General features: G+C 41.3%; 1 protein-coding gene across 3 annotated transcripts in view; it reads right to left on the reverse strand.

Annotated features, from left to right (window-relative positions):
• Positions 1–201: 201 nt before the first annotated feature.
• The window catches only part of LOC146681006 (inactive dipeptidyl peptidase 10-like), a 136527-nt gene continuing 113879 nt past the window's right edge, over positions 202–22849 (reverse strand). Inside the window, exons 10-25 of one of the 3 annotated variants that reach the window (XM_085448331.1) lie at positions 21970–22008; positions 21068–21175; positions 18081–18172; positions 17512–17559; positions 17303–17421; positions 14675–14722; positions 11711–11800; positions 11466–11535; positions 10832–10960; positions 10691–10747; positions 9336–9390; positions 8154–8253; positions 7474–7532; positions 3908–3977; positions 3595–3668; positions 202–1957 (exon numbers count right to left, since the gene is read on the reverse strand). In XM_085448331.1, the coding sequence (XP_085304457.1) occupies positions 1829–1957; positions 3595–3668; positions 3908–3977; positions 7474–7532; positions 8154–8253; positions 9336–9390; positions 10691–10747; positions 10832–10960; positions 11466–11535; positions 11711–11800; positions 14675–14722; positions 17303–17421; positions 17512–17559; positions 18081–18172; positions 21068–21175; positions 21970–22008 (1287 nt within the window). In that variant the 3' untranslated portion in view covers positions 202–1828. The remainder of the gene's footprint in view (positions 1958–3594; positions 3669–3907; positions 3978–7473; positions 7533–8153; positions 8254–9335; positions 9391–10690; positions 10748–10831; positions 10961–11465; positions 11536–11710; positions 11801–14674; positions 14723–17302; positions 17422–17511; positions 17560–18080; positions 18173–21067; positions 21176–21969; positions 22009–22849) is intronic. The other 2 variants (XM_085448329.1, XM_085448330.1) reach the window with 2 other exon arrangements.

Here is a 22849-nt window from a genome sequence, read left to right on the forward strand (position 1 = left end):
CCGCTGCCTTCCGCGCGGCCGGCCCCCTGAACTGCTCCGTCGTCTCCTCCGCCGCCGCCGCTGCCTTCCGCGCGGCCGGCCCCCTGAACTGCTCCGTCGTCTCCTCCGCCGCCGCCGCTGCCTTCCGCGCGGCCGGCCCCCTGAACTGCTCCGTCGTCTCCTCCGCCGCCGCCGCTGCCTTCCGCGCGGTCGGCCCCCTGAACTGCTCCGTCGTCTCCTCCGCCGCCGCCGCTGCCTTCCGCGCGGTCGGCCCCCTGAACTGCTCCGTCGTCTCCTCCGCCGCCGCCGCTGCCTTCCGCACGGCCGACCTCCGGACCAGCTCTGCCACCTGTGCCACCCGCCTGGTCGGCCCCCCGACCGTGTGACCCGTGAACTCTTGTGCCTGTGGGCTCTGGGTCGGCCCCCTGAACTTTATTTTGACTATGGTCATGTGCTCCTGTGTTTTCTGTTGTTTGTTTTGTTTCCCGTTCTGGTCCCTCCGTCCTGGTCCCCCGCCTCCCGCCCTGGGTGGGTTGTTTTTGTTTTTGTTTCTCGGGTTTGGGCTGTCAGGAGCCAGCCCTTTAGGGGGGGGTGATGTCATGGTCCTGGGCCATGTGGGCCCAGTATTCTTAGTTTCTTGTATTTTTGTATTTCGTTCTTTATTTAGACCATGTTTTCTGAGTTGCCCTGTTGTGTTGTTCCCTAAGTGTTTTCCCTTCATGGCTTTTACCCCCTGTGTGCCCCTCTGTGTATCTGTGAGCCCTCGTCTCTCCTTATGTTTTATTCCATGTTTCCCCTGCCCTTTATGTCTAAGTTCTCCCCGTGCTCTCTCTCCCCCCTGTGTGCCCTCTATGTATTTATGAGCCCTCGTCTCCCTTTGTGGTTGTTTCATGTTTCCCCAGCCCGTTATGTCTGTGTTTTCCCCGTGCTCTCTCTCCTCCTGTCTGAACCTCTGTGCCTGTACCCGTCAGTGTTATGTTCACCCCGCCCTGTCTCGTTATGGTTATCTGTGTCAGCTGTGTTCCCCGTGTGTTCCCACTTTCCTCGTTAACCCTCTGTGTATTTCTGTCTGCGTCTTCCTCTGTTCGGCGTCGCGTTCTCCCTCATGCCGTGTGTGGTTCTCCCCGTGTCTTCCGGTATATGTTACTTTAGCTTTTCCCAGTTTAGTGTAGTTTTGTATTGCTTTTGTATCATCGTTATTGTTTATCACTTATCAGCAATAAAGCTGCATTTTTGAGTTTATCCCCCGTGTCTGTGAGTTTGCAATTTGGGTCCTCATCCTGCCTGCCACACGGCCGAAACATGACAGGGACACTGCCTCAAACAGCTCCTCCTCTACTAATGATCAGGAATAAACTGGAAAAAGGAGTTGGTTTTTGTGCTGGTTGGTGATATTTGAATACATGGACCGTTTTAAGTTGTTTTGACGGAGGAACGTCTCAATCACACCTTGAACAACAGGTTTCTGAATCAGCCGTTAAACTCTAGGCAACAAGGATTCACAGATTTTAAACTAATCTAAACCTTAAAGGTTAAAAAAATGCAATTTCTCAATTATATTTGAACTCCGATTAACAACTCCAACAAGATCTCACAGTTTTCTCACAGTTTGAAGCTTGAACAGTTCTAAATGCTTCTTTCACAGGCTTGTTTGTGCCACCAGGACAAAAAAGGAAATCTAGGGACAGTCACTGACAACCTCTGACAGCAGGTGAAAACTTATTTCTACTGAGGTGACACAGACTATTCTGATATGTCAATAAGAAGCTTTTCCTGTCTGTCAAACATTGTGCTACAGGTATAAAACACACACACACACGCTCAGAAACAGTAGCGAGCCCGTTCCCTCTCACTCGTCATCCCGTTGGTTGAGTAACGATGACGCATCGAGGAGACATCCTCTGAAATATCCAATTAGGGAGTGAGTCAGCTGAATCTGGCTGCGTCTTGATAGGAAGTGGCCTTCATCTGGGAAGATCTGGCCCAGAAAGAGGAGAGAATTTATCTGATCTGAACAACCTCTGGAAAAATTCTTGTAGTGAGCTTTAAGTTTTATTCTTCACTTTCTTCACTCAAGGTTCACTTTACTCGAATGTGCTCAAGGTTTTGACCACAATAGAAATGTCTGTCCTTGAGTCTCCTTGCTTTATAGTGACTGGACTGCAGATATCCAACAAATAAATCCTCTGAGTGCTCAAAATTTAACAGCTTAAAGTGTTGCTGCTTTGTTGATGAACAGGAGCAAAGCGCTGAATTTAGACGAGACAAAGAGAGCATCAATCCAATCGTGCTAGTATCCGATACCAATACCAGCTTTAGTATCAATACTGTCAACATCTGGATCAATCTGCCCACTCCTATCTCGTAGCTCACTTTGAAACAAGATATGTGAGAAGCTTTTATCTGTTTATCTGTCTGTGGAAAAACTAGGAGCAAATCTGTGGATCAGAGAAAATCAGGTTCCTCTACTTTCTGGGGAGATACTTAGATTTGAGTCTGGGCTTTTAGAGTGATTGCTGGCTATCACCAGATGAAACTGGTTACAAAGAAGTTGCTGCACCAAAACCTCCTTGTGATTGCTTTGGTTGCTGGGAAATTACTGCAGTCGTCTGTAGTTTTTTTTTTTGTATGAAAGACACCAAGTTGTCAGCAAACACTCCTCAACTATTCACTGACTGTCAAACTGAAGAGTGTAACGCAAACTGGAAATAGAGAATGTCCAAGTAAAAGTTTGTTTTACCACATCACCAAACTATGTTACAGAAAGTGCAGCGTTTACTCTTCGGTTTGACAACTGCTCAGCGAATAGCTGGCAAGAATTTGCTAATGCAAAAAACTACAGACGACAGGTCGCAATTTTCCAGCAACCAAAGCAAAGGTGGATTTTTACTGACACTGTAAGACTGTGGAAGATATGATTTACAGTATTTGCAGCTATACTTAGGTAAATATGATTGAATTGCTCTCTTGTTAACAGATGATATGCATCACTGTTTAAGAAATATGCTACCTTTGCTAGCTTATATGCTATCTTGCCTTAGCTTAATTCAAACACTGGAAACAGAAGCAAATGTCAGTCAAATGGCAGCAATACCCACCTAGCAGCATCTCTAAAGTTTGCTCATTAGTTATGTTTTTAATTATATATATTTTTTACTATAAGCATAAAAGCAACATGTTTACAGGTTTGTTCTTTAGCATATTTTCCAAAACTTAACCGTTTTCAAGTATTGTCACAAAACACATTTTTTTCAGTGAAGTTTGGCACAGAGAGGTTTTTAAAACATGTTTAAGTGAAAAATGGACCAGCTGTGACCATGCTAAGCTGTGATAAGGTAATCAGCAAAACTAAAGCTATTTATTGAATGATGGCTCTTCATAAGTACCTTTAAAGTGGGGTAAAGTGAGTTTTTAAATATTAAAAAAAATCCTAAAAGTCACACTTTTACAATGAAGTTTAGAACTCAAGTACAGGACAGCAAATTTCCTGTGCCACACTGGAGTAAATAAAGACTCTGCATAACAGTGCACTGATACATAATGGAGAATGACCCATTTTAATTAAAAGCCACAGCTGCTGTTTGCAAAGACTCTTTGTAAGAGCCGAGTGTTTACCTGCATAGTGTAGTTGGCTCCTATCTTTATTAAGTGCTTGATGAGCTCGGCCGAGTGCTGGAAGTGAACATTGGCTGCCGAGACACAAAAAAACAGGACATGCAAATAAGTGTCGGAGAGGTTAATTCCACCACTGGATAAAAGGCGCCGCACTCGCCGAGGTCAAGTTTTAAAGCTCAGCATAGCAGAGAGGCTCGTGAGACTCACGCCTACCTTCAGTAGCCCACATTACTACGATGTTATTGTGAAATGAAGTCAAATTACATCCTCCGTTTCTGCTGTTCTGTGAGGAGGATGAAGGAAATGTGCATACCGTCAGCAGTGCCGTGGACCAGGAATAGAGTTCCTCCCAGATTTTTCATGCCGGACAGCACTTTGGAAGCCTGAAGATTGGACACAAATCAAATTATTTGTCGCATTAACACCAGGTCATAACATTACAAGCATCAGAATTTGATTGAAGGGTCAAAAGTGTAAGAAAAGTTAATCGTGAAGTTTCCACTTGAGGAGGCGGATTGTAAGATCATTAACAGGAAAAAATATATAAGAAGCTAATTTTTTCTTGTTGGCTGATGCTCTCCCTGTGCAAGCTTGGCTTCGTCTCACAGGCATGTTAGATTAACTGGTGATTCTAGGTGAGGATGTGAGAGTGAGATGTTTCTCTGTCCATCTATCTGGGGTCTACCCTGCTCCAGATCCCTCGTGACTCTGAATTAGTTAAGCAGTAAACAGAAGCTTTAAACTAAATATACTGGAAATCACTAGATTATTAAAGCAAGTAACCATCTTCTTGATGAAAAATTATACGAACGTAGACGTGCCAAACCTGTCATTCCTCTAGTAAGCGCATCATCTCCATTCAACTTTTTAAAATGTTTACCTTTACAGTAATAAAAAGCATGTTTATAGGCCACAAACTGCCCTGTTTCCCCCTGCATGACAACTGCATGATAGGTTATTTGTCTCTTCTTCTTTGAGCTGCTCCTTCAAGGGGTCGCCACTTTGGATCATCTATCTCACGCTATGCCTGGCATCCTCCTCTGTCACACCAGCCCATCCTTCACTATATGAACCTCCTCTGAGGTCTTCCTCTCACTCCGGCGCTCCTGCTTTTCCTTCTCTTTAACTGCCTCTGAACATGCCTTCCCTCTTCAGCCAGCAGTAGCACAGTTTTCACGTCATTCCATGGTTCACATTATTAATTATCTGCTTGCTTGATTAGGTGCATATTTTACACTGGAATCCCTTCCTGACACAACCTTCTTCTTTCATTCAGTCTTGGGACTGAAACTAGGAGTACTGGTTTGTAGTCTGGCTTGTAGCCCAAAGATGCGGTAACAGGAAGGTTAAGCCTGCAAGTCCTCACCTTGGCTAATCAGAGTCACTAAACTGGACCTTTACACTGCATTTGTGCTGCAGGTGCCTTTTTAATCTAATAGGAGGCTGAGGGGTAGAACCGACAGCCATCAGTATTTTTCACCCCCTGAAGCGAGGAAGTATGCAATCAGCTCCCCTTGTTTGTCTGTTTGTTAGCAGTCCAGCGTCCACAGTTTTCAGGATATTGTTGTGTGATGGTAGTTACCAAAAATAGCTCAATCTGATTTAATTTTAGTAAAAATCAGGTCAGGGTCACACCGAATGTGAATATCAGTAAAAACTTTAGATTATCCACAACTTTTTATGTATCGTCTTCAAACTTCACAACAATATACCAGGACTTGGGGGACACGAGTACCTCAGTTGAGTAAAAACATTTGATGTTAGCAGCACAATGACAGTGTAACACATTGACGTCAGCATGTTGTAATGAAAACAAAGTTTCAGTGTAGCCCTTGTCCTTCAGGGTGACTTGAGCTCTCTGAGTGCTCGTGTTTCCATCTAAGGTCATTTCTTATATTTATTTAGCCTGGAAAAACTCGACCTTAGAGTTATATATGTAGTCTGCTTGAATTAAAGCCACTGAAATAAAGGCGCTAGACTCACATGATGTAACGTGAGCCACTTTAAGTGTGATGATCCCGTCTGTTGTCCTTCATGCTCTTTGATTTGCTTTTTTTGGATTAAGATATTTAAAAACTAAGCAAAAAACATTTTTTTAAACCAAGATGCCAGACTGATAGCGATCGCACTGGGAGGGCGAAGCTTTAATATTACAGGATGTCTCAGTCTCACTGCTGTCATTCATTTTGTTCCCAGCTGGAATTCAAACCCGCGACCAGCCATCAACCACGGCATGTTTTCTCACCCGTCTGTTTCTGCATCTCGGAGGACTGGGTGAGTGATGATGCCCTGCTGATTATTGTCTGATCAGATTGTGCCACATTTCCTTCTCTGGGTGACTTTTGAAGCAGACCACCCCTCCTGCTGCGAGAGTCACAAAAATAGAGCTCTCTGGCCCAGTTACAGGCAACCCACTTAGGAAGAAAAACACTCTCTGACTGCAACCTTCACTTGGAGGACAGCTGGGTGATTTTTTTTTTTTTTAGGATGGCATTTCTCTGTTCCTAAATGTTTTCTTCTTCTTTACTGGTTGTTCTTTACTTTTAAAAAATGGGAGCTGTATAATTTGTGTTGGCTGTCTAACCTCTGCTATACTGTAAAATGTAGAAATGATTGGGAATCAAACAGGTAAAGGTGAAACCCACCCAGCCACCTGCATCATCAGCCAGCTGCATTTCCCATTAAAGTGGCTCTAAGTTTGCACTCTCCTTGGTTTCAGAGATTTGAGCTGCATGAAGCAGCCTGTACGGCTGCCAGCTTACCTCCACGCCTCGGTTTAAACACAGTAAAGATAAAAAGATAAAGGTGTCAGGTCGCAGGACATTTTATCATCAGCTGTGCTTCTTGTTTAAACACATTGCTGTCTATAAATGGAACAAGCTACAAAAAAAACTATTCTCTGATTTCGCTGGAGCGCTTTAAAGGGTCGTCTTTGTCTCCCTGCAACAACCCCAGCACACCTTTTTCTTTTTTTGTGTGTATAATGTGTCTCAATTTCTGTATATGTTTTTTGTACACAGGTCTGTCTTTTCAAAAAGAGATGTTGATCTCAATAAGACTGCCTGTTTAAATAAAGGATTTAATAATAACAAGAAGCACTCGGAGAGCACAAACCTCCGCCAAGCCGGCTCACTCTCTGGGCAATATTTACTTTTAAGGGAACAGTACTGTATTTTGTATACATTCATCTTGTTTTCTTTGTTATTTTTAAAAGTACTTTAAGCAGCTTGTAGTGAAGTAAAAAATCAGATACTGGTAGCATGAGAGATATTTACTTCACTCTCTACACTACAGTATATGCAGCTTACTCTACTATCTTTAAGCATGTAATACTTTCTGACGTCCCCTAAAAAAGGCAGATGTGAAATGTAGATGTGAGGTCAGAGGTCAAACGTGACACACCATCTGATGAGGGACATCCAACTTCCCAAATCCAGTCGCATTTAGCTGAATTTCTTAGCAGTGTTAATTTTCTTAACTAACAAATGATAACTAAACAAAAACTGATGGACACTTTGGAGAGAAGAGATCCAATCAGAACTTATGAAGTTGTGAGCAAGGCGGGACGAGTTTGGAAGTAATCCAATCAGAAGTAATCAGACATACACATTTGAGCTGCCCTCGGGAAACGACTCAACCACCTCACGTGCTCGCAGTTTCTCTCGAAAACGCTTGGGAGGAAGAGACGAGCGGACATATGGACAGGTTTCACATTTGATGGACAGGAAAATAAGATGCCGTGTGGAGGAACGCTCGTGCTACAACAATTAGTTGAATAAAAATAAAAGAGTTTAAATGCTTAAACTATGACTAAAATGAAATGAATCTAAGTCATCCGTTAATAAAGAAGCAGGTGGGTAAAAGACAGAAGACGCTCACTTGGTATCTGCTCTCGTCAGTTGAAGGTGAGCCGAAGTATCTCTCTGAGAAGGCTGAGGCTGAAGGGGAAAAGGGAAATCAAAGAGGTTACATGACGTCAGCAGCAACCTGAGAACTTTACATAAAAAGTGCTGCATGGATCTTCTGGAGGATCTGACAGATCAGTGGCACTGGAATAAGCTAGAAGCCACACATTATGTTAGAGGACACATTTGAAGTTTATTATTGGCAAAAAACAAGTTGAAGTCTTCTTCGACTCATGCTGGAAGAACAGTCGGAGGTGGAAAGGCGTCTTATTTCTGCTTTTTACGAGTGAAGACAGACAGACAGAGACGCTTTCTTTGAAGCAGAGGCTTTGCAGCAACACTTCAGTCTATTAAACTCTACTCACAGCCAGCAGGAAGTCCTGAGCTGTACAGGAGTGCTAACGCCCAGCATTCCCTCCCAGAACTGACGAGAACTTTTTCATCTTTAAATGTAATAACCCTGAATTCCCGAAAGCGAACGCAAAGGATAATTAAAGTGACATTACCCCGGCAGTGCACATGAAAAAGATTGTGCAGGATAAAGATGTTGTGTTCTGAGAAATGACTAGCCGGGTTCAGCAGCAGCAGCAGAAGTAATAAATATTTCCGCGTCTCTGGAGCGTTGTATTAAAGAGGATTCAAATTCCTGCTCACCGTACATGCTCCAGTCGGTGACGGGAGCGCGAACAGCTGCGCAGCTGATCAGCTTCTCTGTCGACTTCAGCATCATCAGCGCAAGGTAGCCACCGTAGCCCTGCAAGGGAGACATTAGAGGAGCGTCACTTGCACCGAGAAAACACAGGACGTTTCTATCGTGTTTACACAGCATCAAAAAATGGCAGTCTCTGCATGGATCTGTACTTCATTACATTTATATATGGTCTCCAGCAAGAGCAGCTGGCAGCAAGAACTGTTGAAATATCTTTAACAAACTAATAAAGAAAGGCAAAACTAAATTTTAGGGAATAATGTGTAATTTAATTGGGTTTTTGTGGTATTAGTGGGCTGTTCTGGGTTTAAAAACAGGAGCATTATATTACAAGTAGCTCAAAGAGTAAATACACTGCTCAACATCATCCAGTGTGGCCCGTTTGGCAGTGATGGTTTGGGGAGGCGTATCCTTGGAGGGTCACACAGACCTTCATGTGCTAGCTAGCGGTACCCAGACTACTCAGACCAAGAGAAACTCCTGTTCCTCCTGGTACAGGTCATAAACAAGTCTCCTGTGGCCAGAACCTTTAAGTAGTCCCTGGATGACAAATGCATGATGACAAATGTTGCCTCCTAATGAAGGGCCACAAGTGCCAAAATGAATTAACTGAGTACATCATTAAATCATTCATTTAAGGTGTCATTAATAAATAATTACATTTGTAAATGAAAAATTATTTAAATATACAAATAATTAATATTAAGTAATTTCATTTAAAACAGTTAATACAGCATTTATTATTTTAATTAATTATTATTAGATTCAATTATAATTTAATGAGGAATTTAATTACCTCAGTACATCAAATAAATTCATTTGGCACTCACAGCCCTCCATACTCCAGTGCACCTCTTTTTCTTTTGTACCAAAGCGGCTGAAATGGATTCACAGTGGTTTCTACTTCTTAAATAGGCAGACTGAAGCTTCACTGAGTTGTTATAATTAATGATGGCAGAGTCCGTTTTAACCATGTTTTCTTTGTAAAATCTCATTTCCTCTTTTTTGTGGGATTAATTCACTGGATGAGGAGGAAACAGAAATCAGAGTTTTGACTGGGCAGCCACTACAGTTACTGTACCGATCACACGTGTATTCAGGGTTAGGTCAGGGCGTGAGAGACTAACCTCGCCGAAGACTCCAACACGAGTGCGATCGATGAACGGCCGCTCCGCCAGGAAACTGAAAAACACAGCGGCTATTTTTAACGAGTGGAGAGGAAGTGGGTATCAGAAAGCAAGAGAGGTAATTATAACTTTATATTTCATTTCACACATCACACACTCTGCTGAAGCTACATAAGGAAGGTCAAAGGTCAAAGCCGTGAGAGAAGTTTTTGAATGCAAATTTATGTTTTCCAGAAATATTACTATTCATAAAGAAATAATTTTTTTCTTTACATCTCCCAAAGTTTTGAACAAAGATCACTTACACCAGACCTCATTCTAATCATCTCATCAATTCCAATAAAAGGTGTAACAGTTGTAAAAATGATCATTTAAATGTTTTATTTTTTTTAAGAAACAGTGACAAGCTCTAAAATGTCCATTTCAAAGATGTTTAGAGCTCATAAAACAAGCACCTTTATATCCAGAAAACTGGAAACAGAGATTCGATTGATTTTCTTCTGTTCACAAACTCAATTAGTTGCTTCGGGCCAAGGAGTTATGTTTTCAGTAGCATTTACATGTGTGCTTCATTCTGTCTGTAAACATGAACGCTCTTAAGGTTTAAATGAATTTTGATAAAACTCTGTAGGCGAGTAAGGTGCACTCATATTAACAAGTCATTAAAATTAGCCTTACATCCATCGAGGTCTTCAAGGTCAACTTACTGGTCGAAAAATGACAAAAAGCCTTAAAACCCAGAAACTATGATTCTCACAAGTTTGGTGTGTCGTCAGTACAGAAAGTAACATATAAAGGTTTAAACCTCAAATCACATTTGACCTCTGACCTCTTCTTCAAGGTCAACAGATTGAGCTGAAAGTCAAAGTGATCATTAATGTTTCTTACTGCCATATCGTGTATTGACAGCATATAGACATGTAGGGAATGACAAACAGGAGGATTTTAAATATATTACGTTACTTTGGAACTCTGACAAGTTTATTAAGGTCAAACTTTCTTTGTTTGTATCAGCAACATTTAGGAAAGAATTATGAATATCCTACAAATATCGTGTCACATCTGACCTCTGACTTCACTCTGACCTTGGGTTTTATGGCACTACATACTTCAAACTTCTTAAAATAATTTTAAAAATAACAAAGAAAACGAAATGAATATATACAAAATACAAAGCAGGACTCAGAAGCTTCTTGTTATAGATCATTTAAGGGTTTTGCTTTGCTTTTTAACTTTTTTAACGTATGCATCTTGTTTATGTTTTCCCGCCCAAGAACACCACAGAGTCATCTGCGAAGCTCTGACAAAATCTCTGTCTAACAGAGAAATGGTACTCCAGGGTGGACGCTACGTACTTCAGAGCTGCTATGTAGTCCTCCACGTCCGCTATGCCGAGCCTCTGCTGTGAAAAACTGCCAGAGGACAAAAGACAAAGAAACTGTGAGGTCAGAAAGGACTGAAACAACTTCTGTTACTAAAAAAACAAAAACTGTTACCTTTGACCTCTGAACCCTGACCCCCTGCCATCAATCCGCGCCACGATGACCTGCGCCAATCCTGCCAGCACCGAGTCCCACTCCAGCCTGAACTCCTCCGTCACCGTCTGGGTGCCTGGAGAGCTGTCGCTGTCGGGAAGGTTGTTTTACTCACATTAATGTACTGACTGTTAGATCCGGACATATTTGTAGTTTACTGTGTGAGAGTGGCGCTTCACTGAAGCATTTTGACCCTTGGCCCTGACCCATTTTTGCTCTAATGGTCACCATAATTTACAAAATGAGCATCATGCTGTACTGAGAAAGACTTAAAACTAGCCACCCAGGGCATAAACCCTGAGAAAAATGTTAACTAAGGACATAAATGAAGGGAACTGAAGGTCGTTTAGACTTCTGTATAACCACGTCTTTCTGAAACCAGTCCGCATGTATATAAAACTGCAGGTTGATTTTAGCTATGACATTTACATTTTTCTCAAACATCCATTTTCATCTCCACAAATGTGTCCGACAGCCTGCAGCTACACTGCAGTTCCATTTTTAGCTGTCCTCACAGAGTCTGACCTTTGAAGCTCACAGTGCTGCGATAAGATAAAATAAAAAAGGCAAATGTAATAAAGTGGAAAAGGCTTACACAATAAGAAGAAGGCCGTAGATGTAGGAGTCAGAGAAGTCAGGAGGATAGATGAGCTTCAGAGGCAGCCCTGTGAGAAGACATGCAGAAATATTAGCTGGAGACGAGGCAAGGATAAAAAAAAGATGCACACACAGACACACAAACATGACGACAGGTGCACAGACTCAAACACGCTCAGAGTGGCTCAATTATCTCATGAAGCTCACACACTAGCACAGCTGTTAAGTGCAGATAATTTGTACCAAAGGTTGTGTTAGTGAGCTCCGTCCGAATCATCCTTTTAGTCTCCAGCGCCGAGCGCAGGGGGAGGTTGTTCTCCAAGACGAAATACGCTGTGAAGAAGAAATCGTGTTTATCAGAGTGCAACAAAGCTGTTATTAAGATGAGAAAAATCATTAAAAGGTGCTAAGAGGTCCAGGATGCTCAGAGCGGAGCAGTTAATTCTCTGAGTGTTTTTCTATCAAGACTTCATCGACTGCTGGTTATTACGCCACTGTTATTTTTACACAATAAAAAGAAGTCATGACTTGACGTTGCTATTCACGAGCTATATCTCAGACTCTACAGGTCTCAGTTAGCATGATAAACGTTCAAGTTCATGACTTCTGGAACAATGTCCTTTGGAAAGAAGAGACCAAAATCGAGATGTTTGGTCAGAAAGCACAAACTCAAACATCTGATACCAGCTCCTAAAATGTGGAACAATTTCTCTTCTCTGTTCGTTTTTAAATCTCGTTAAAACCTGCATCTTCTCCTTTGGTTCATTGTGGTTGTTTGTAAAGTGCTTTACAAATAAAGTTAGTATAGTATGGTAGTTTTCACTGTTACCTCCTGTGGGTGGAAAAACCCAGCACGTGACTCTCTGTTCTCACCAAATATTGACCCTGATAGAGGATGACCCCTACCTTCAAACAGCTGTGTTTAGAGATCAGAAGATCGCCATGGTGTTTTTACTTATCTCAGTTGAGGGTCTGCAGACCGAGGCCGCTGCATGTAGCATGGATTATGAGCCTGCTTGAGTAAAATGTAAAACTTGCTAATGTTTATCCAACTACAACACAGCCGATATCGTGGCTAGAAAGACTAAACAGTGTCATAAATAGATGCCTCATACAGGAGGTGTCTATTAAAAGGTACACGACACTCATATGCGAGTTTGTAATGAGCAGCTAATTGTGTTGGTGTTTTTCCATCAGGTCCTCATTGATTAATAGCAAAAGCTCTAACTTGCAGTTTTATTAACATGCTCACAGTTTCTCATTTGAGCTTTGCCTCTGATGTATGATTGATCAGCTAGAAGAGTTCAGAAAGTTCATTACTGTATGGATTACTGGGAAAAACCAGCAGTGTAAGACTGGTTTACTGATGACCATGAACCAGACCAACCAGTAAATATTTTCTGGCTTGGCAACACATCAAAATCACCTTTGAGGAGAAAAACACTCACACCTGCAGTTCTCTCCTAAAACACCACATAGGCCTCAATATAACATGACCCTGCTTAGAATATGACCACTCACCTTCTACCTGTTATTTAAGGAAAATGTCCTTTTATAGGAAACCCTTTACACTCATTATTTGAGGAGGATTCCCAAGATGCTATTACTGCAAAGCAGGGTCTTATCAGAGGGATGCTTCATTAGTCACTCTTCCCAAATTACCTAATACAAAATGTTTTTTGAGCGTGTTTTCACCTTTTTCAAATCAGTCTGAGTGCAGCTGGTGCAGATTGTGAAACCCCCGTGAGAAAGATTTGCCGTTTGTAATACTGGACTATAAAAATCACAGACTTAACTTGACAGCTGTCACTCTTGGCTGTTTAATTTCTCTCTGCTTCATTTATGCAGCAAATGCACTGGGAGACCTTCAGTCGTAATTCATCTATTTTTTATGTGGCTGCAAAACGCACCAGGCTTCAGCAAAGGCTGCTGGGTAAACTGGCTATAAATCCACTGTATGAACAGGCTGAAAGCATTTGCTGATAAGCAACATAAATAATCCATATTGCAGACCAGTCATGGTGGTGTTCTCTGATAAACTATATCTGATTTCTCATACCGCCTCCCCCCCAATCTTATTTCTAAGGAAAACTTGCATAAGGAAACTTGGTTGATTGTATATCAAAGGTGAATTTGCTCCTTTCTTCTCCATCCTCGAGCCCTCTGACAGAGTCCACCTCAAACAGGCATTAGAAGAACTACAGTTTTTGGTACTTCAGCTGTGGATTTATTTTTCAGCCCTGGACCTTCAGTGGGTTCTTGTCTGCCCCCATAGTCTCCAAGTGCCACAGCAAGTGGCAGTAATACACTCACTGAGAAGCAACAGCGAGCTTGGTGATGTTTTTTAAACATGCATGTTTTTTTTGGAGAAAGTTGATCCTCTCACGACAAGCATCTGGTTTGTTATCCCTGAAAACTTCAGCATTTGGAAGAATTTCTCACAAAAGGAACCCCAGAAAACATAACTACGTTTGTTACTTCAGCCTGACTTTAACACAACACAATGTGGCTCGACACGACGAGGCTGCCCTGTAGCATTTTGAGGTGATTTCTCCTAAAAACAGACACATGGAAACTGTTACTGTACTTTAATTCAGCTTTTAATTCCTGCTTTTGTGTAACGGAAAATTCTGCAGCTCATGTGCATTTGAAGAAGCACAAGCACACGGCCAAGCAAAGGTGTCACTGCCGCGACTGTGCATGAAGTTGGTGACCTCTCCTTTCACTATGTTTGTAGAAGCAGTCTGCACAGCTAGCTGCTTGATTTCATCCACCTGTGGCCATGAAGGTGACTGGAACACCATGGCTGAGTGAATACTTTTGGAAATGTAGTGTAGGTGTCCTCTCTCTGGCATTCTATCAGTGCACCACTAACTTACACAGATGGTATCCAAATCCACTCTTTCACAATCTTTTAATGAATTCCCCTTGCAGCCCCGCTGATGATTAGCTCTTCTAAAACACTAAGCGATGACACCCGCCCGTTTAAACTGTGATACAAAGACGTTAAACGCCTCCAAAATGCAGAAATTATCAGCGCAGTCTGGCACCAAATCCAGCAGCTGCTCATGTTTCCACACAAATGAGATGTCGCCTAATTGCAGAAAACTATTTTCCATTTCAGAGCAGAAGTGAGAAAAAAGCACATCTGCCCGCCCACACAAACATCGCACAAACACCATCAGGCGGAGTAAAGACTCCACTCACAGTCCACGTCGGCGAGACTGACGAGCAGCACAGCTGGAACTCCGGGACCTGCGATGGGAGACAGAGAGAGAGAGAGAGGGAGAGAGATGACTGTGTGCTTGTGAATAAAAAGCTCCATGCTGATGCAGCCTGCTTTAGGTTGTGTTTTGACCAATTATCAGTCATGCAAAAGCAAAAAAGAACAACTTATTCTGAACATCAGGAGTATTTTTATTTCTGCAGTTGTTATGCGATTAAAGCAAAAAGAGTGAAACTGGAGATTTCAATCAGGTTTAATTCTCTCAGCCAAGCTCTAAATGCAGCTTTCCTTTGCATTTGCCATATTAGAAAGTAAAAGTGAACAATGTTGTCGATAGATGGTGTTGTCTGGCTTTAGATTGAGTGCGTTATTTGTCTGGAGAAATAAACTAGCATGGCTAGCATGGAGCCAAAGAAGCCAAAAAGCCAACTGGAAAGGCTTATCCCTCAAAACTGTAAATACAAAAAAGTTGCACAAAATAGTTTCCCACCACAGGAAATTTATTTTGAGTGTCTTCATAGTTTTATTTTTGAAATACACCAATTTCTATACACTGCAGGAAAAACGAAAATAAATATTATAGTGCAAATTTGCAAAAAAGCAGCATCTGCATCAAAATAAACTATTTCCAGCAGTCCAATATGAGTCCTAAGCATCCCAGAAACGACACAGAAAGTCATAAAGTCAAACATAACTTTTAAAAACACAAGTATAGGCCCTGAGGCCTTGATGGTAAAAAACTACATTTCTGCGAAAATGACGTCACTTCCGGTTTCGGGCAGGTCATGGCGGACATGTGATAGTTCGCGCTGATGGACGTAGGAAGTGTTACAAACAGCTGATCGGATCGGCAAAGCGTGTTTCTGGAATATTGTGTTTTTGTTGCTGCAACTGCTTTTTATGCAGTTTTTGCAAAGCTATATGTGGAAGGAAGCTGTGACCTAGGACAAGCTGATGGCATAAGATGTAAGTACAACTGCTCCAGTTTCATATGCAAAAAAAATTATTATATTATTATATATTATTATTATTATATTACGTGGTTGCAGAGCTACCAGGATTTAAAAATAGTTACGCAAAACGGAGCGTGCCCGCTCTGACCGGTTTTAAAGGGTTAAAAATGTAAAATAAAAACAAGTGTTTTTGATTTACACTGGAAAATCTAATTCAATTATAAGATTTTACATATGGGGACATAATACAGTCATGTGTTCCTCGCCAGGTTCTAAAGTTACTTAAATAAAACCTCAGATGAACAACAGCACGACATCTTACACTGTGTCATTATTTAACAAGAACCAAAATGCTGAACCTAAGCAGACCTCAGGATTCAGCAGCCTGTAGAAGCACCTTCAGCAGCATCACTGTGAAGGACACTTGGTCCAATCAATCAATCAATCAATCAATCAATCAATCAATCAATCAATCAATCAATCAAGGCTTTATTCGCCACGTGCAGGTTGCCCTGCAGTGAAATAGGACTCCCCCGACCTTACACACACAACACAGACATCACATGGGGATACAGGTCGGAGATCGGTAGCGTTACAGAAAAAAACACTGAAATATACACTACAATGGGAAAGTACAAGAGGAAAAAAAGATATCCTCTACTCATGCTGGGCTCCTGGGAGGACAGCATGAGAACAGGAAACAAAAAAACTAATGGGGATGGGGTCCATAAATAGATAATACCCAGAAGGAGCGTGGTCTCGCTCCTTAAATTCAGATAATTTATCTCCAATTATCCCAGTTCATTGAGGTTCATGGACAGCTCTCTTAAGATCCCACCAGAGCATTACAGTCAGGCTGAGGTGAGACGTTTGACTGAATCATTGCAGCAGCTGTAGATCTGCTGCTATGGTTGGGATCATTGTCCTGAGTCCACGGTCGACTCAATGACCGCAAGGTACCCAGATCATAAGCCCTCCACCACCGTGCTGACAGCTGGTATGAGGTCTTTGGTTTTGTGCATCCTGACCAAACATTTCTACTTTGGTCTCGTCTCTCGAAAACACATTGTTGCCGAAGTCTTGTGGTTTGTTCAGATGCAGTTTTACAAACCTGCTGTTTTTAGAGAGAGGAGGCTTTCTCCTGCTAAACCTTCCAAAGAAGCCATACCTGTCCCATCCTTTTCTACTTTGACTGTCATGAATTTTAACATTTAACATGCTAACTGAGGCCTGATAGAAAGCAGAAACACTTTCATTCCTGTGAAAGCAGTGAGGTGATCCATGCTTGTTTTACACACTGTTTCTGCATTTTGGCTCAGTTTCTGTTAAATAAATAATTACACTGTGCAATAAATCATGTTGTTTCTCATCTGAGGACCAGATGGTTTCTCATTAAGCCCCCATATATAGAGTTTTAAAACTGAAAGAGGACTTCCCTCTTCACACATAACTCTTAATATTTCTCTATTCAAACGTTGTCTTTCATGGCGTAAAGTCTCACCGTGTGTTACAGCCTCTGCCGGTCAGAACTCATAAGCTCAGAAAGAGTGCTCATTAACACTCTGTCATTAAAATGCCAAATCTTGCTCACACGAGACCTCATAATTTGTGTGTGTGATGCTTCCCCGAGCGGGATGTGCATCGACCCTCTCTGACCTCGACAGTGCACGATGGCGTGCTGTGCGTCTGGGCTGACGTTGGCATCGAAGAAGGTGCATCCCTCTCGCAGTCCACAGGTGAGGCATCGCCGTGGAAACGAGCTGAGAGTCGACACACTGTCAGAGGAAAGGGGACAAAATGTTTACCGAGCCTCACACGCACACACACAAAGGCTGGGGGAATAAGGCTTTAAGTGTGTGTTTCACCTGTATAGGTGTCTGTGTTCTGCAGCGTCCTTTGTGCTCAGGAAGTATCTGTGTGAAGGAAAGCAGAGCAGCTAAAGTAGGACAAGGTCACACATCCATTATCCATCCGCCTGCACTCATCTCTGTGTCCGCCCAACCGTAAGTAAAGATCTGTGCTGTCATGAAACTGGCAGCTCACAAAGCACTTGTTGTTTTCACACGTTTATCTCCTCCTCCTCAATGAAGCTGAATTATTATTATTAGCAGTGATAATGGGAAAAAATAAATAAGACAGAAAGAAGAGTTTTTATTCTGTTTCTTGGTTGGAAAATGAAAAAAAGGCTTTTCATCTAGAGAAAAATTAGGCTTTTAGCAGGAGTGTTTTTCCTTTCTCTCATCGTCTCCTTTACATCTGAGCCACTGCTTTCTGAGTCCAGCGTTATAATTACAGCCTGGCAACGAAAAGCCACACAGTCTGTGTTAAAACATTCATTTTTGTGGCTGTATGAGAAGCGTCTTAACATCTTCCTCTCAAATATCAATCAGTGTTTGCTGAGACAACACGGGTTATGATTTTGTTTGAGTCTTACACAGTCTGGTTGTTTTCGTCGTACGCCACAATTTTTGTCACCTCCCAGTTTCCCGACGTCAAGTTGCGAACTTCGTCCTGGTCGCTTCGCAGCTGAAAGACAAACAGTTTGATGGAAACATGCTGAAGTGAAAACAAAGTGAAGAACTGATAAGACTTGGAGTCTCTCATCCCAGAGGAAATGCAGTTTTAAATGACTTTGATGAAGTTACTTCATGCTGTCTGAATATTATTATCTTTGTTTCTGGCATTCGACTACTATTTTGACAAAGATAATCATTTTTATTGACAGTGAAGTTTAGAAATTTCTTTGTTAATGTTCATCCTTTGCCCATATTTAACTGGTGTATGGATTTGGATGTGTGTGCTTCATATTGTTTTGTGCAGCCTATGATTGTACTGCTGTCCTTGTTTGCAAGGACACTCATGACAAAAGAGACTTTTAATCTCAAGATTATTTTTTCCTTATGAAAAGAAGGTTAAATAAAAAAATTAAGTCTGGGGGGTTGTGTATTCAGGCTCCACATTACATAAAAGTTAAAAACTGATTTGCATGTCACTGAATAAATAAGTATTTGATCCCCAATCAAAACAAGAGTCATGTGGTAAGCTGTTTCCTGTTGGTCACCAGGTTTGCACACATCCCAGGAAGTGTTTTGGTCCACTCCACATTACAGAAACTCTCTAAATCCTTTAGGTTTTTTGGCCAAAGCTCAGCAGCTTCAGCTCTATATAGTCTGAAGTCTGGTTAGACTACTCTTTTATCACAGTGTGCTTCTTCTTTAGCCCGTCCTTTGGTGCTTTGGTGATATGTTTTGGGTCAATGTCTTGCTTGAAGAGCCATCCATGACTCATTTTCAGCGTCCTGGCTGAGGGAAGCAGGATCTCATGAAGTCGTATTGTACAGTTACCATGTTTCCACGTGGGGGATGGTGTTCTTTGAGTCTTCAGATTTCAGTCAGTTACAGCGTAGTGTGTCACCAACGGCATTACCAACTGACTTCAAATAATTATTTAAATCAATAACATACAGATCAATTTATAACTTTTATATAATGGTGTTTCTGGATTTTTGGTTGATATTCTGTCTCTCTCCAATTAAACATTTGGTGCCAGCCCCGATTCTGTGCCTCCTCTTTCTTGACAGTTGCAAATATGCAAATATGCGTTTTATTGTGAGAATTGTTTCCTTTTTAGGTCCAACCCACCAGTTGGACCCTGACTTTTTCTTTATTAGCAAAGCAGCACAGTGACAGCTGTCTGTATACTACAACCTTCAGCGATGCGAACAAGGAAAAAGAACTCAAAACAATTGAAGAACCTGAAGTAAATTAGATCAATTTTTAAGCTTCTGTGTATTTAATGACCAATTTTTTTTTTTAATGTCCTAAAGTTTCATATAAAACTGAGCTGATAATTGAAGTTCAGTGACCTGCGAATGCAGTTTGTTTCATTGCATCTTATACATCATGTGGAATTACACAGTTATAAGAGCTTCTGTTCTTAACATTAATTCATAAAAATCCAGATTGTATTTTTATTTTAAAGTGGCCCTACTATGCTCATTTCCAGGTTTATATTGTGTGACTCTAGCAGCGTATTTTTTACATCATTCAAAGATCTACATAATCATTCTGTGGACCTTGGTGATGACCTCACTTTAAACCCAGCTTTCTTCTGATTTGTAGCCATTAATAAATAAATAAAGTGTCTAAACAGCAGCTGGGTTGAAAAGATGGTCTTAAACTGAGCGATTAGAGGAGGACATTATTAACATAGACTAATCTAATCACACTGCAGGAACCCAGTGCATTTAGGCATGCAGACATGCTTAAGACGACTTAATGAGGTTCAACCTCAACATCAGAATGGAAGAACGGTGACTTTGAGCATGACACAGTTGTTGATCTAAGTATTTCAAAAAGAACAGAGAAAAAGAGAAAATGTTCAGTTCGCTGGGTGAAAATGCTTTGTTGATGTCAGAGGTCAGATGAGAAGGGCCAGACTGCTTTCAGCTAATAGAAAGGCAACGGTAACTCAAATAACCACTCATTACCACCAAGGTATGCAGAAGAGTATCTCTACAGCAGCAGAAGACCACTCCTGTCAGCTAAGACCAGGAAACTGAGACTACAATTCACACGGGCTCATCAAAATTAGACAACAAAATATTCAAAAAACATTGCCTGGTCTGATGAGTCTGTATTTCTGCTGTAACATTCAGATGGTAGGGTCAGAATTTGATCTAAACTACATGAAAGCATGGAGCCATCCTGCCCTATATCAGTGATTCTGGCTTCAGGTAGTGTAATGGTGTGTGGCTGTACTCAAAGGGCCTCCATATTTACAAGATTTCAATCCAGCAGAGCACCTTTCGGGTGTGCAGCTGACAAATCTGCAAAAACCGTCTGATGCTGTCAACATGCACCAAGCACCTTGTTGAATCTGTGACTTGAAGAATTAAAGCAACTCTGAAGGCAAGAAGAGCATACAACCTGACAGCTGCAAGGTGTACCTAATGAAGTGGCCAGTGAGTATATATCCAGAAAATAAGGAGAAGGCATAAATGGTCCACTTTAATTACTAGTAAATTCCAGCTTAATGTGTACATGAAAGGGAATATATTTTTAAAGCTCTTTTGAACATTTTATTTCATCATGAAAAAATAGTTTCCTCTCAGGATAACCAAAACCGTTTAATCTTAAATATAACATTTCAATAAAATATTTAATTAAATATAGTTCAGAAAACCTCTGCAACATAAAAGGTTTAAAGGGTTCCAGACGGGATTAAATTTAAATTACTTGTGATTAATTACATAATTTCCTTAGGGATTAATAAAGTATTCTGATTAAATAAAAACTGTGGTTGGGATTAAAATCAAAGCCAAGTAACGGATGAAACAGTCGTCCTACTCTTATCCGGTCCTGGCGACACCACTTGTGGCGAGGACGTGGAGAAAAGAGCAGAGTGTCGTCTGTAAATCACCTTCTTGGTGAACATCGTGATGTGGTGGAAGTCTCCGTGACCTCCCTGCTTCACAGGCAGCGTGAGGAAAAACCGGCTCCTGTCCTTGGAGAACAGTGGATCCTGTCCCTGCAGAGAGAAACTCAAGACTTCAGAGGTCACATTCTTCACGCATGGACGCATCCTGCTGCATGCTGACTCAGCAATACAACACAGTCCAAAAATAAGCTACGCATATTTTTATCGATGGATACGACATTAAAGGAGGCGGCTGTGCAGGAGATTTAACCTTCACGTCTCGCCTACTGTGAAAACTAACCCGCCCCATGAGTTAAACCCCTTATCCAAGCACAGGGGATGCTCCTGTATACACAAACCTTGAAAATCTATCTTTATTCATTATTCTTGCAGGCTTTTACGCTATAATGCACTTATTCAAGCATTAAAAAGAATGCTAGTAACACCCCAAAAAAAAAATTACGCCATTTTCACACATCCACAGGAACCCTGGACTTTTCTAGACATCATATAAATGAGGAGCATGTGAGAACACAGATGTCAAACACGGTCAGCTCATACTTTAAATGGTCTTTAACCTCCGATGTCTCTGCTACAATGTCCTTGTGATTGTCAGGTGTGAATGGGCGTCACGTGACCTGCCTCTTGTCCAGAGATGCCCCCTCCCCTGAACCACACTGATGATTTCCAGTCCTACAAACATGTCTAATTGTGTAATAAAGACAGCTCTGGACAAGGTCTGAGTGCAGAAGCCTGTCCGGTTAGTTTTGTAACCTTGAAATCTGGTCCTTTCTAATGCTGGCATGAATGTTTGCAAGTTAAAGCTAAGACTTATCACTTGTGTGGTATTCACGGTTTGATTCCACATATGGGACACTGTGATAAATGTGTGCATTCAGACTTACCTGTCTGGAAAGCCACGTCTCTGAAGACTCCTCATGTCTCTGCATGAAAGAGCAGGAAATAAAATCCAAGGTTTGACACAGCTTGAATCATGTGTCCATTAAACGTCTCTGTAAGGTTAGGTATGGTTATGATTTCTGAATATTCCTATAATTACTTAAAAGTATAATAATTTATGCAACTATTTCTTCACTTGTTTTTTTATTGACACTTGTTAGGATGTAATGCACCAATCTCACCAGAGGGTGGGAGTAATGTGCTTCAATGTCACTTAATAATAATAAAAGAAGAAGAACACGCGAAGCACCAGTGCGGGCCACACTGGATGCTACTATACAGAAAGCAGAAACACGGAAAGTTAAAGGTGACGACAACGGTCAAAAAAGTGTGAAACAACTGAAAAATAAAAATGAAGTTTTTAAAATGTCATCTGGTAAAGCTAGCATTAGCATGTCATGTACCTGTCACAGCTACACACTGTTATGGCTGCAAAAAGGGGCTAGTAGATGAGGGGAGCGTTTTTTATCAAAACAAAGGACGCCAAACTAAAACACATAAGTACAAACACAAGTTAGTAAAAGTGGGTCATACTCTTATAAGTACTACATTTACTCTCAAGTTATGTTAAATAAGCCACGTTTCATACCCCCCCTCCCCCCACTAGGCATCAAAATCACTTAATATACTTCAGGTAGAAATAACATGATCATATTATTATATTATTAATAATATTATATTATTACAGTACTTCACTCATTAACTATTATTGTGAGTATAGTAATAACACGTACAGCGATTTATCATCTTTTATTAAACTGCAAATTAGATTTAGTCAGTATCTGTTTTATTCTGTAAGATAAAGTTATCTCACTTCAGGTACTG

This window comes from Copadichromis virginalis, linkage group LG23 (genome assembly GCF_057382275.1).
Source record: "Copadichromis virginalis isolate Kocher_CV1m ecotype Utaka linkage group LG23, C_Virginalis_male_GT1.1, whole genome shotgun sequence".
NCBI classification, from domain to species: Eukaryota; Metazoa; Chordata; class Actinopteri; order Cichliformes; family Cichlidae; genus Copadichromis; species Copadichromis virginalis.